Below are 14,787 nucleotides of genomic sequence, written 5' to 3'. Positions count from 1 at the left end.
TTAACAAGCTTTCATATTTTGACCATCGTTTGAAATTTCCATCGCGTGTGAAAGTGAAAATGAACAGGAGATTTTCTTGGTAGGATTAGATAATCACGTTCTCGTCACACCAAAAATTTGCATTTCAGTTAGCCACCTAGGATGTGTCCATTCAATTTCAATTAGCTGCGTTTCTGGTGGCAGTAATATTTTCTGGGGAAAAGTGTCAACAATAACCTGAAAAGCGGTTAAAACAGTATCTGCCACTCGGAAATAGTGACTACTTGAATACGCAAAAACGTGTTTCATGAAACCAGTAAATTAGCAATTCCTCCTCAAACAAGTAAGACATATAAACAGGTTTCAGCTCAAGTGTGGAAGGTGCCTTATTTGTATTGTTAACTTTAATTTCCGTCTCCTTTTCGGAGGCGTGATTGTGGGAAATCTCTCGCTTCCAATAGCAGCGGCGTTTTTAGAGTTGAAGGCAATACTAACAAGTTTTGCCGGGAACCACCTCATGTGCTGATATAAAATTGGATAGTAGCGGTCTTTTTTCAACGCAATCTATAGACCCTTGCACAAAAATCGTGTTTGAAAACGATTCGTATTTAGGATCTGTGTATACGTTAGTAACAGTATTTATTGATAAGCCGTCGACTTCAAAAGGTCCAAATTGCGTAATATGAGATTTCAAAATTAGGATGCAGTTAACAAAGTGGGTGGGAACTATTTGAAAACCTCTTGCATAACTTTCCTCTAGATTTTCACTTGAGAAGTGGTTATCCCATAAACAGACTATTTTAGTGACCAAGGGAGACGCCAAACCCGATAAATCCATCCCAGCCCTCGTTCAGTATTTCAAGGTCAACCACCCAACAAAGCTACATCTAAACAACACAACTTCAAGTCCAAAAAGTAAAAGAAAATAATTATATTCGAGAGCCGAAAGTTGAGCGACACGACCAAAGGGAAGAGTCTAGTGGTGAAGATTCAGGTTAATATGGCCTGTTCAGAGATCTTTTTCAGTGGTGACAGCCTGTGACACGGACAAAACTTAGATGCGAAGGAACTTAGGTGTTTAGCAGCATGGTGTTAAGTTGTTAGGGTGCCATAAAGTTGTTATCGAGTAGTAGCAAGCCGATTCTTTCTTTTCTCAAACAAAGCAACTTGACGTTGAAAATAAAAAGAAAGGTATATTTATGACAGAATAATGTATGTAATGTATGTAAGTGAAAATGTTTCAAGCAGAGTGAACCCAAATATCTACAGCCTGTAAATGATTTTAAGAGTAGCCTTTGGTATAGCACGGCTTTATGTGCGAGGTACTAGAGCAAGTCACGTAGCGTCAGAACATAAGCTCTTTACAACAGGTAGTCAAAACATAAAAAAATTGGTAAGAGGTCGCACATTAACCCAACACCCGTCAAAGAGAGATTAAGACAAGCAGATTGTCGCACATTAATTTTTACAGGAATTAGTGAGGGGACGCCTTGTCTTCGTAACCCATGCATGCGATCCTCTCCGCCCACCTTCAAAGATGAGTTAAATTTCACACCGCAAGGAGTGTACGTAAAGGTATTATCTCATCGAGGGCAATTGTAGCTTTTCACCAGTTTTGTCTCAGGAACCCCTTAGTTTGTTCGTAAAGCAAAAATTTTGACTGAGTCCACCAATTCCGATGGTCAGAAAGGCTGCGAGGTTTCATACTTTGTGAGATATTACAACCTGTTAAAAACCACACTCGTGTATGAGAACATCGATAAAATTACCAAAACCTTCGAAACGTTATTTTAACATATCTAAAACGGGCAAGTTTCCTCTCAAGTGTCGTGGGAAACGCTATGCTAATGAGACCATCACTGGAAAACCCTCGCTGACGGCATAACTTTAGTTATATTAGTAACTCAAAAGGTCTATAATAAGCTGACGGGGAATAAATTGTTGAAAGCTTTAGTTGATAATACTCAATTTTTACAAAGCGTATTCTAGTAAGCGTCTTAAGAATCCGGCTTACTAGGCGTAAAGCTTGCGGTGAATAGTGCTACCTCCATATTGGCAGACCATTTAACAAAAATTTCTAAAGAAGTTTCACAACTGATGGGAAGCATAAGCTGGTGTTTTAGATTTTTCTTAAAGAGGGAACTTTCAGTGGAATTACATTTTACTCTAATATTCTTAACCTATCAGCCATCGCCTGAAGAAGCCTCCCTTGTGCTTCTACCGTGGCCTGAAGGTTTCTGATGCTCTCTCCTTGTGTTTCATCCCTTGCCAGCTCAATTTGTCGCCACTCCTCCGCTGGGGTGGTCGAACCTGATTTGCGACTTAGAAGCAGTTCCATGAACTCCCGAGCTGAAAGATCCGAGCCAGCGAGGAGGACCCTTCGGGGTAAAGAAGAGTTGATAAGAAATCGTTGGGATATTGAAAACTACAAGGAATCACTCTTACACGCTGTAGAAGTTCTTCCTCAACCAAACAAAAGAGCCCTTAACTAGTCAAGACAAGTAATATAGACCAATATCAATCAGCCAAGGAGCTAACTACATGTACTGTGGAAAACATGATTATTCGAGCTTCTGCCTGCCTTGATGTGCCACCCTGGAATTAGACTCTCTGTCATCGATGATAAGAGTTCCTCGATAACATGGAAGAAAAAATATGTTGCTCAGCTGGATCTGGAATGTAATTTTCCTGTCCTATCCTGTAGACTCCAAAATTGAATACCCACCTTTTTAAGAAACTGTTTTGATTTGGTTTTATTTCCAACGAACTTTTGTGAATCCTCCGCAGAATCCAACTCGGATACGATTTCATGATGGTGTCAACTAAAAACACCTGGTCTATTAAGGCTCGTAGACTTGCTGTCCTTTGGATAGACTCAATGTCTCCAACCGCCAAACCAACCTACAGAAATAAAGGCTGATAGTTTCTAAAGAAACTGTTTGGGACTGCGTCGGTGGGGGTAACGAAATAATTTGAATATATCAACAAAGTTGAAATAAACAATTTTTAATATAAGAGAAAAATCGAGTTTTCCAGATGGGATTTGAACCCACGACCCTCCGTGATCTAGCCGGATGCTCTAACCACTGAGCTACAGGAGACTCTTTGGTGAGCAAGGGTCAATTAAGTGGAAAACTCGATTTTTCTCTTATTTTAAAAATTGTTTATTTCATCTTTACATGCTCACTTTGGGGGCTGGTTGGCTGCATGTGATGCTTTAATGCATGTGATGCTTTAATGTGACAGGGTGATGCTGTTAGTGAGCTTCTATGCGCTAGCTAATGTTTGGCTGTGTAGCCGCGTGATGCGGTTCCAGTCAATACCCACTAATTGACCCTAGCTCACCGAAGAGTCTCCTGTAGCTCAGTGGTTAGAGCATCCGACTAGATCACGGAGGGTCGTGGGTTCAAATCCCATCTGGAAAACTCGATCAACAAAGTTGAAATGGTAAATTGCCACCGTTACGATTATAAAAACTGACGTTTCGAGCGTTAGCCCTTCATCGGAGCGAAGAAAACTACCTACAGAACCTACAGAAAAGCAAACTACTTACAAACTACCTACAACCTACAGAAAAGCAAAGTTTCGTAATGGCATGCCCGTGTGTATAAATTTCACTCTTTTTTTTTTTTTTTTTTCCTTTACCAAAGGAAACTAGTGCTACAGGGGTATTATCTCAGCTCAAGTTGCTGTAAACTTGTAAAAACTTCCTTCTGTATGTAAGTATCGATATGTATATCATATATCATTCATCATCAATGCATTCCTCTACGATCGGCCTAAGACAATCTTTTCAGGAACATTGATTCTCAAAATATCAGGTACAGTCGAACCTCGATTATCCGGATATCGATTATCCGGACATCAATTAACCGGACTTTTCCTCTGGTCCCCTTTTTTTTTTTCTTTTTTTTTCATGAATATTACCGAGCTTTCATCTTCAAACCTATAAGAGGTAAAAAATTCAAAGATTAGTCAGGAGGAGTACGTTTAAAACAGCGCATTACCTCCTCCGCTTTCAAAAGATCGAGCGCTCGGAGACAAAAAGCATTCTGATGCGTTCAGCTGAATTTTGGATTAATCGAGGTTCGACTGTAAACGGTGGTTCTTTTTATTTACAAAGCATAATGTGTTCGTTGGCAGCGGATTAGCTTACAGGTAAACGGCATCATTTGTCTTACTCATAAGAAAGCCGAGAAGAACCAATATAATTACCAAATCTGCGCATTTTTTCCATGAAAGGAGCCAGAGAATTGGGAATTAGAGAATCAAACAATATAAGGGAAGCTGTAGAGGTGGAAAGTATGATTGTTGAGGTAGAAGGGAAGAGGAATCGTATTCAATCATTTGCTTACCAGCAAGTTGACCAGCACAATGGAGACCATCAGAATGAAGACTAAGAAGAGAGCAAATGTCAGTCTCGGCAGAGGAACATATGGGAAACTTGTCCCTGGTACTGTCTGGTTGTTTACAACATGTTCAACCAGTATGTCTGTATAATCCAGTTCCCCAACCATCATCACCAGGATCTTTGCCGTTGAGAACCAAAAATCTGAGAAGTTACCCTGTGAGAAAATGAAAGTATTGAAAATAAGAGCGGCCGATAACATTTAGATGGAATAAGTAAAGCCTTGTTCAAACTCTGGTATTTCCACACCTACAAGGGAAAAAAAAGGTCAAATTTGTGTACTCGTGGTTCAATCCTTTCTCATCCATTCCTGACTCATTCATCATTTGATCTATGCATCCATCCAGTCACTTTTTCATCCACTTCATTCTTTTACCCATTGATATCAAGTTACCCACTCATCCTTTTATTTTACATCCATGATTTCATTCGTTAGCCTATTCTAATTATCGCGCTCATTGTTGGAGCAATAGGATCACATATTTGTGAACCATAGCTCCAATAATGCGAATAACAACTGTTTCCTTACCTGTTCTTTTAGTAGTATAAAGAAAACTAACGCATAACCAGTGAGGGCGATCATGAAAGTAGATATCACTTTGACAAAGGTGAAGAGTACTTCAACGTACATCGTTACGTACAAGCCAAGTCCCCCAAAACGACGAAAATATAATGTCAAACTGATGTAGGACATAAATAAGCCCAGTACCCCAGCTGACCATCGCGTTGCTGTGGTGAACAAAGACGAACACGATTCCGATATGGATGGGAGGGTGAATATCCACACGAATGCAAACATGATCAGTTCAAACAAGTTTGTCAGATCTGTAAAGTACAACAACCGAAGCCAAAACATTTGGACAAGCTCTTTGATGAGCTGCAGAACTAAAAACACAATAATGATCCATGGCGTCTGGTTCAGGAAGCTATCATTGTCCTCAACAATTGTTATCTCATTCTTCGAAGAGTGTGAAAGTTTAACCTTTTCCCTTTCTTTGACAATGAAGCTTGAAAACAAGACAACGAAAACAGCAAATACTAACGCGTTGAAGAAAGTAACAAACTTCCCAAGTACCATCCACTTCCATCTCAGCAAAGCTTGGGTGACATTGTGATTCAGCAACTTTTCTCGCCGATGTTTTGCCATACACGCTGGTCCAAAGTAATTGCTGCATCCGTATTTCGTGTACGGATCTAGAGGAATGAGGTTGAACTTGACAGAAAAATCTACGTGTGATGGAGGAAGAGGACTGTAAGTTATGCAGTTGTCAAGGACAATTTCTGCCACATTGGGCAGCTTTTCGATCAATTTGTCCATTGAGCAGACACCATCGTCAGGTGAGTAAATGAGCACCTCTTCCCATCTACAAAAAGAAGCATGGGAATTACTATAGACCGCAACATTTCATTTAATTGTGTTTAAACCCTGACTGGGAATATTGCCTATCATTTGGCACGGTATGCTTATTCGTCGTAGGTATCCTCCCCCAGAATTCCCCACAGCTCTTTGTTATTCATTTATATTATTTAGTGGAGAGCACACTGTATTGCCCAAGCAAATTATCTGCGACACTTCGTCGTACAATGCAATTAACCTTGTTACTTTCCAGACAACAAGTTTACACTTTCAGTAGTGTATGGAAACGTTAATTGTTAAATGTTGGCTTCTTTGTCCCTTCTAATCTATGTTCACTTGTTGAAAGAAATTCCGGAACTGAGCCTTAGAGTATGTTAGAGGGACACTTCACAGCAATGGCCGATCATGAAGAGAAGGAACGTCAGACCGACATTAATATTTCTTTCGCCCCTCTTAACGAACCTTGGATGCCTCATTAACGTCGTGGCAACTTCGCTAGCTTCCCATTCAATGGCCACATCAAGGCAAGTCATGTTCCTTTTATTTTTGGCTGTAACGTTAGCTCCTCGGTCCAGCAGGAAACATAGAATATCGGGATGATTGTGCATACAAGCTATGTGAAGTGGTGTGTTGTTGTTTAAATCTACTCGTTCTAAAGTACTTGGCAAACGACAGTCCAGCAAAACTTGAACGGTCTGCAATGATCCAGCTTCGACTGCATGATGAAGCGCAGTGAAACCTCTCAAATCCATTTGAAAAACTTCGGCGCCATTTTTCAGTAAGACTCTGCATGTTTCCCTAGAATTGCAAAGAAGCAACCAAATGTAGGAAGCAAAACCAAGATATGTGTATTACAATGTAACCATTTGGTATCCCATTTTAACCCTTTACTTGAATATTTGTAATTGGAATTCTTCAGGGCGGGGTTGTTCAAAGGTGGGTTAAGATAATCGATAGATAGATACTTTATTGGTAAATACTTCGCAGCATGAACTGAATTGCGTATTCACAGATATAAAATAAAAATTACTATGTACATGTATTCATCTTATAATCAAAAAATACGTAGTTCGTCGTAAGGGGGAACTTATACATTATTTGTGGCTCTTGACTATTCTGGCCGAAGCAGTAAAAAAACTATTTTTAAGTCTATTTGTCTTGCAAAGTGGCAAAGCAAAGGTACGCTCGTGCCTTAACCTATGAGAGCTTACTAACTCTGGTCCAGCAGGAAACATAGAATATCGCTCTTAAATTAACCTCTATTTGTTATGATACAATTGTTATGGGGAGGAAAGGTTTCAGTCAGAAATTTCAAATTGAGTACGGCGGCTAGGGAAAGAATCTGACATCTCTGAGTCTTCTCTTGGCTTTATCGGATGCCACTTAAGTCTTCCTCTGAACCGTAATGTTTCAGCTTCAAACGTTATGGATGGCCCAGAGAGCAAAAATTCTCAAAACGGGATTAGTGATTTCTAGATGGAAAATGGAAAAAATGGAAAATGGAAAATGATAAAAATGAAAAATGGAAAATGATAAAAAAAAAAATCCAAGAAAGACCACTTCAGGAATGAGCTCTGGAGGGGAGTTTATTCTATTTTACTTTATTTAAGATCACAATACCCACGCATGTTTGTTGCTAGCTGCTAAATGAAGAGGTGTTCTTCCTTTCTCATCTGCCTGTTGGGTGTGAAATGAAAATCCAGGGCACCTGGAGAGAGCCTCGACACAGTGGATTGAGCCTTTTTCAGCCGCGATGTGAAGGGCAAGCCTGTCTTTTGCGTCACGCTGGCATAAAGATCCTTTCTCTTTCTCTCGCAGAAGAATTTCCAAAATCTAAAAATTGAAAGAAAGCAAACTTACCGATACGTGGATACTAAACTTTAGGAAGGAACATATCTTTATTGAAGGTCACTAGATGCCCTCCAGAAAAATCGTCTTACGCGCACAACTTTTAAAGAAACCAAGGAAAACTATATATCGCTGTAAAGCTTATAAAGTATAGATTATGAATGAAAATAAAAAAAATTTCTCAGCTTTTAACTTGGTAGGCACGCACGAGCCTTTAAACACAACACTGACGGTGTTTGCCTAACTGAATCTCAGCCTCTGCAGTACCGCTGACCTCGAAACAAACTGAACAGTATCAGTCAGCAGATAATGGGCTAACGAAGTATTTTAGGCTTTTTCGGTATTGCTATTGATGCCTGAGAAAATCTATTTTCAATTTGGACAATAGCAAAATTCCGGCTAATTGTCATGAAAATCCACAAGATCTACATACCTATCAAGTAAAGGTAAATCACGTAAAAACAAACCTCTAGTTTTTAGTTTTCGAACCTCATTTAAGCGCATCGTCAATGCGGCCATGCCGCCGACTAATGAAACGCAACATCGAACCACCTGGCAAGTCTCGCGACAAAGACTCTTTAAATTCGATGGAAAGAATATTTGGCGAAATGCTGAACGCGAATTAAACGAAATCCAAAATTCATTAGGAAAAGCAGAAGGAAAGGTGGCCAAACCAAGTTATCTTCGATTTCTTTGGATCGGGCTCTCTCGCGACTTTTCTCCTAGTGGCCGTTTGAAGTAGATTCTTCCTAAACGTTTTGCGAAATGTGCCTTTGTTGTGTTTTTTAAGACTGAAGAGTCGACTTTAATTACACAATTGAGCGTATAAATGTATGAAAACCAGCGTCCTTACTCCAATACTACTTATAAATGTTGTATTTGCTGTTTGAAAAGAAAGGCGTGTATACCTACCTCTGAACCTTTCTTGCCAGCAGCTAAATGGAACACAGTGTTCAAATTTTTGTCCTTGAGCTGTAACAGTTTATCCTTGTCTTTCCCTAGTAAGATTTTCACCATCTCCGTCTTGCAGTAACTGATAGCCAAATGAAGGCAGCTGCTTAAAGAAGAGTCCACGGCTGTTTTATCTGCTCCGCTGTCTAACAAAACCTGTACACTGTGGCTTGCAGCATGGGTCACTGCAAGCAGGAATGGTGTCATCTCTGCCGTGTCCCGGGCCTCTAGATCAGCCCCAATCTCCAAAAGTAGTTCGACTATCCTACCATGATTGAATTCTGCGGCACTGGTAAAAGTAATAGTTGTTTCTAACGAGTACAGTAATGAATTGTTATTATACAGAGAATAATACACGGACACGCGCGTAGATATGGAATGTCTGTCGTGTTCAACCCGATAGCTCACGAGGAAGCGCAACTCCAAAAAAAACCAACGTTCCAAATTCCAATTCGATCTGGAACAGTGGACAAGAATAGCCACCCAGTGGATGTTCATTGCTAAATCATTTATTTATTTATTCATTTATAACTCAAAACGAAGAAAAGCGATGAATCAAACAATGGGCGTAACGTTCAATTTTTTTTTTCCAAAATTCTTAGTCATCGACTTTTTCCTTATCGACAGATGGAAACTGCTAAGGTACGCGGCCAAAATCAGCATGTGGCAAATCTTCCAGTGGTCGATTTTGTTCTTAGCCTCGAGAAAAACCATTACCAAAGCCATTAGCTTTTTATTTACGTATTCTGGTTTTCTTTCGCTTCTAGGAAATTTTGAACGCTACTGTTTGTAAGCAATACTAATTATTTACCATTGTCACCAACCATAATCTGAGTAAATTTCGATCGAGAATGGTGAAAGCTTTGCCATTTATTCAACCTGACATCAGCCAGACAGAGTGACATGGAGGGCGAGTGGTTTGTTAACAGATGACTGGCGATATCAAAAGCACGTGTAAAATGATCGTATATTTACATGGCTTTTTCACGGCTTCTTTCAGGGCTGGAAATCCTTGTAAAAAGTTATCTGACAGTTTTTACCCGAATGATTCATCATATCACAGAAGAAATTTTTTTTGTTTCCCATTCATATTGACAAGTTGATTCTATCATATTTTCATTCATTGCTTGTACCCGTCGAAGAGCGCAGAATAATTGTTTTTCAGCTATTCAATGTCGTAAACTAACGTTATGTCCCGAGCTATCTTGTTGAAAAAAAAAAAGATACCATGAGGAATTTGTTTTTGTTTGTTTAAAACTCATCCAGTGTTTGCTTTGGCCGTTAACAGATAAGTGAGAAACTACACTATCAGGCTACTTAAATCTTTCACTAATCATAATTAAATTACGCTAAAACAAAATAAATAAATGAAACAGAACAAAACGATCTTACCAGTGTAGGGGCGTCCTCAGGCGACCGTTTCTGGCGTCAATAACGGCCCCATTTAAGATAAGAAGTTCGACCACCGCCAAGTGACCATATTTAGCTGCTAAATGGAGAGGAGACATGCATTCTACCCAGTCCACAGCATTACTGTCCGCGCCATTACGTATAAGCAAGTCAACTAGTCCTTCGTAACCACCAACACAGGCTTTCTGAAGAGCAGTTTTTCCCTCTTCGTCTCGTTCGTTGACAAAGTCAATTAGAGATGGAAGTTTTATAGAAGCTATAAAGCAGCAATGATAAAGTATAAGTCACCAGAAAATTTTCTCTACTGGAAGGGAACAAAGGGAAGATACAGGCGGCAGAGATTCTATGGACAAAAAACCTGGAGGACGCTTTGATTAAAAAATAAATCGCCATATTACATTCGAAATGCATAGACGGGGAAACAATGGTTCAAAATGACATGAATGAAAACCTCCCATTTCCCAAATATCCCCACAGAAGTAACCCTGCATGTTCAAACATTTTTGATAGGATTTTCATGTTTAAAGTAGACGAAGTTAGAGTGAACGGCCAATAAAAATACAAGTTTTGTGACACTTAAAAGTTCCGCCTTCTCTAAATGTGTCTTTTTCTCTTTAACCACCAGGCTTCGAGTATATCATTTCTACTTTAATTCTTAATTCTGCATAGCATTGCATCGATACTCCATATTTCTTGAGTATTTTAAAATTTAACTTCCACGAGTCTCCTATAAACCGTTCCCAAAACATACGGAGCACACTTCAGAACGTCATAGGTTCAGCCCTTTTTTTCGGAGTACTTGGAATTTTCTTTTCGGCTAAAAAGAAACATCCTGTTTCAATTTCACATTCTGCAATCTTACCTTTCTCGATGATTAGTTGGCAAGCCTCTTCATGGCCCTGCCAAGCTGCGAAAGTTAGGGCGGGGGTTGTGCCAAATACTTTACATGTTATGTCGGCACCACTGTCAAAAAGTAATGCACACACTTCCGGATTTCCACCTAAGCAGGCGCAGTGAAAAGGCGTGATATCTCCCTTGTTTATCGCGGAAGGCCCCACTCTAGAGTCATCCAACATAAGGCGAGTTATCTCTGTTAAACCCTTTTGTGCAGCTAAACAAAGTGGGGTCGCGTGATTTTCGTTTTCTTTTAAAGGATTAGCTCTTCTTTGCAGCAGAAGTTTGACAATCGTAGATCTTTCAAACCTAAGATAGTAATCACAGGAGAAGTCCATTTTTCATAAATACCGTGATTCATCAAATCTTGTTCAGTGAAATGAAGAGACCCGTGTGAGACAAACTGACTCTCTAAAACGTCCATGCAAAATGCTGGCCAAAGACTGTTAGTTATGTCAAACGAGTTTGAAACCTCAATTTAAGAACTTGTGTAAGTCTTCGCAGCGTGAAGCAGCAGGTATTATTGCTCATCTTCGTGAAAATTGAACTTAAATAGTCCATCGGGAAAAAAAAAACCCTTGGCCCGATCCCGACATCCGTTGACATTTACTTCAACGCTGAAGACCAAAACACCATAAAAGTAACGCGACTCGCCGTACAACACAATACAATAACTGTGGTCTGGCCCTAGACTAAGTGTCACAGGCAAGCTTACTTAGACACAGGGAAATAACTCACATACCTAACAGCAGCATGGAGGGGTGTATGTCCACTGGTGCCTGATATGTTAACGTCCGCACCATGATCCAACAAAGACATTACACCCTCCTGGTCGTCAAGACGGATGGCTCGGTGAAGAGCAGAGAGGCCTTCGTCATCAAGAGCGTTGATATCTCCCGTATTTAAAAGAGACGCATCAGCTGAAAAGTGCTGCAAACTACTTTTAGTGGGTTTGAATGGTTTAATTTCTGCTTCAGTTGGCGATGTAGGAGTTTGACGACGTGATCCATTGCCACTTCCAGGGTTAGATATAAGTTCCAAGCCTTCGTTGTCAAACCATGGCCTGACTTTGGACGCAGAGAGGGTGCTTCTCTGTGTACCTCTGGACGAAAGAACCGGGCTATCTGGTAAAATGAAAGGGTAATTTTTTTTCTGTCAGTCTCCAATATCCAAACTGAATTAATTTGCAACAGCTCACTAATTCACTAATGTATAAATATTGACAAAAACAGAAATAACAATGATGAAAACGATAATTATAATAATAATGATAGTAAAATAGAAGTAGTCTTAAAATTGTATATTTGTTTATTTTGACATCTTGATTTACATTGGTTCAGTTTTCAGTTTAAAAGATCTCATTTTCTATTCCATTATTTTTTTATGATATTCTTCAGGATCGCCTAAAAAAGAAAATGAAATCACCTAGTATAGTTCCTGATTATACAACTCATAGTGTTTCAATTCTATTATTTTCGGATACGAAGAGTATATGAAGTTCATATATTTTGAACTGCGGTTATAGATACGTATGATGCACGATCCTCGCAGTAAAAAGTGCTATTTATGCAATAGCGAAAATCAGACCTGAAAAAAATCAGGCCTGTACGGGATTCGAACCACTGACCTCTGCGATACTAGTGCAGCGCTTGTTAGCTCAATTGGTAGATTGAGTGGTTCGAATCCCGTACAGGATTCTTTTCAGGTCTGATTTTCGCTACTGCATAAATAGCGCTTTCTACTGCGAGGATCGTGCATCATACGTATCTATTATTTTCATAAAGGAGAGCTATACAGTTTATCCTGATCAATGCATTTTTATACAGCTCATGCTTGAAGACATATTAATTACTGAGCGGGAAATCAAATGGAAGGAGTGCACAGCCGATATCAATCAACAATGACAATTTCAAACATAAGATATAACACCAAAAGAAATATCGACATTTTATTTCTGCTCATCTCCTGAGACAAGTATATCAGAAGGAAATGTTGAGTGCTCTCTCACTGTCAGATTTCTGAAATATTTCAATCCATTTTGTAATTTTTACTTGTTTCTTGACATATAATTTCGGCTTTGTCCAAAATTTTTTTTTCTTTATCTATCGACTGTGATGTATCGACTATGATCATTATCATCATAATACAGGAAATCTGAAATCTACAACTTCCGATTACATTAGGACGACACATTGAGTCCACACAAGTTCCTAAAAGCCGGTTGCTGAAGGTTAAGCATGACACCTGAATAAAATAGTGAAACTGAAACTCTATTGGATAACCTTTCAACAGTTATTTTCCTTGATCAGCTCCCCGTATCCTTGATGATGCTATAAGATCTTTGTGGTGCCTGACCTGACCCGACCCAACCATCCCCTCCCCTCCCCTCCCCTCCTCTCCCCTCCCCTCCCCTCCCCTCCCTCGCTCCATTTTACCAACTTAACGTCCGGAATAAGCTAAACCTTCTCCGAAAAAGGAAAACATTTCCATTGTTATTATTCAAATGTACAGCTCCGAATTATCCTCAGCTCCTTTTGCCTGCTACTTAATACAAACAGTGCTAAAGCAAAAACATTAAATCATGGGCTCGATAACAAAACATAACCAAAAATTTGCATGATTTCTCATGTCACCCCAAACTCCAATATTTTGAGTCCTTGTTTAAGCACCTGCCGCGCTGTGATCACTTGTCAATTAAGAAACAGTGAAGTAACCATTATCTTAATTTACTCTTCTTGCCGTTTACACAAGCGAGCTTCGAAGTCGTAATTTACAAGACAAAGAGTTAACATGATCCTCATTTTCTCTCTTTGCACATGGAAAAAAAGCACATCATTGCAACAAATGATACACAAATATACGTGATTATTGCTCATATGGGCCTATGTGGGCGATGTTGTCTCTGCTTGCTTTGATATCTCGAAACTAATTAAGATCGGGTTAGATTTCGAAAGTCGCACGTAGCAGTGGAAATTAGGATAGTACTCGAGCCTCGAGTCGTTTAATTTAGGCCTTTTTACTGGATAGAGTGAAATAATACAGAACTTGAAGAATCACCAGTGTTGTTGTGACAACGTCTTGTTGCTAAAAATGACAATATCAGACCATGAGGCAAGAGTGAAATTACATATTTAGTAATTTAAATCATGGCATGGTGAAAAACGAGCAACGCGTAACAAAAACCTTATTGGTTCCTAATTACTCTCAGAATGGTAAATGTTGAAAAGAAACTGAAACATTTTTTGGGCGAGACGCTTGATACGGTCATGTTGTTATCTTGTAAGTTCACAACGACCGACAAACAAGCACAGCGGTAAATTGAAATGTCTCGTGAGTTACTATTCATTTCATTCATTCTGATCACGTTTTTAACGAGTGTCCTGTTAAAATATAAAAAGCATACAAACCAGTTCTATCCTGGGCGCCAAAAGAGCGATAAGTCGACATGAAGTTGGTAATGACGAGAGCAAAACCAACACAGAGTAACCGTGAGATCTACGCCAAACGCTCTTCTTCATGTAAGTGACGTTACTGTTTATCAGTGTCGTGACATATGCAGTGGTAGATGTCAGAAGATGCAAATTTGAAATCATGAGTAAGGATTTGTCTGGCATGAGTGGTCATTCCTCGATCCACGACCACAGAGTGACGTAACGGCAAGGGACAGACACAGTTTTACCATACAACGGTGATTTTTTTCCACGTCCTTTATTCTCTTTATTCTGAAGTATTCCTCCTAATTAGCCTCTACTGTGCGTGAAAATATGCTCAAATAATTTTTACACGGACGTCATCTATTTGGAGAAGAGAAAGCTTTGCGAAAGCGCTCCGGAGTGACAGATTACGTCCACGGACAACACTTCATCCCGCCAAACAGGCTTATGTGTCAGGTGTGTACTAGTTTATTCTACTTAGTCACTCATTTAATCATTAATTGATT

At 39.5% G+C, this 14,787-nt stretch overlaps 1 protein-coding gene and 1 non-coding gene across 4 annotated transcripts; one reads left to right on the top strand and one right to left on the bottom strand.

Annotated features, from left to right (window-relative positions):
* Positions 1-1,152: 1,152 nt before the first annotated feature.
* On the bottom strand, positions 1,153-14,415 carry LOC111325867 (uncharacterized). 3 transcript variants are annotated; one of them, XM_022929779.2, is made up of 11 exons: positions 14,255-14,415; positions 11,590-11,971; positions 10,816-11,156; positions 9,936-10,209; positions 8,505-8,832; positions 7,369-7,577; positions 6,207-6,542; positions 4,917-5,751; positions 4,335-4,544; positions 2,705-2,880; positions 1,153-2,357 (listed from the first exon to the last, which is right to left on the bottom strand). In XM_022929779.2, exons 1-11 carry the CDS (start codon positions 14,292-14,294, stop codon positions 2,141-2,143), a joined length of 3,348 nt encoding a protein of 1,115 aa, XP_022785514.2. In that variant the 5' UTR covers positions 14,295-14,415; the 3' UTR covers positions 1,153-2,140. The 3 variants fall into 3 exon arrangements, 2 of the variants coding, with proteins under 2 accessions (XP_022785514.2, XP_088585505.1); XR_015990292.1 differs by lacking the exon at positions 1,153-2,357 and adding an exon at positions 3,813-3,925 and having other exon boundaries at positions 2,742-2,880; XM_088729379.1 differs by lacking the exon at positions 1,153-2,357 and having other exon boundaries at positions 2,782-2,895.
* On the top strand, positions 3,332-3,404 carry Trnas-aga (transfer RNA serine (anticodon AGA)). The gene has a single exon. It is a non-coding gene; the product is annotated as a tRNA-Ser (tRNA).
* Positions 14,416-14,787: the final 372 nt, after the last annotated feature.

This window comes from Stylophora pistillata, chromosome 8 (genome assembly GCF_964205215.1).
Source record: "Stylophora pistillata chromosome 8, jaStyPist1.2, whole genome shotgun sequence".
Classification (NCBI taxonomy): Eukaryota; Metazoa; Cnidaria; class Anthozoa; order Scleractinia; family Pocilloporidae; genus Stylophora; species Stylophora pistillata.
This window is presented reverse-complemented; position numbering and strand designations above follow the sequence as displayed.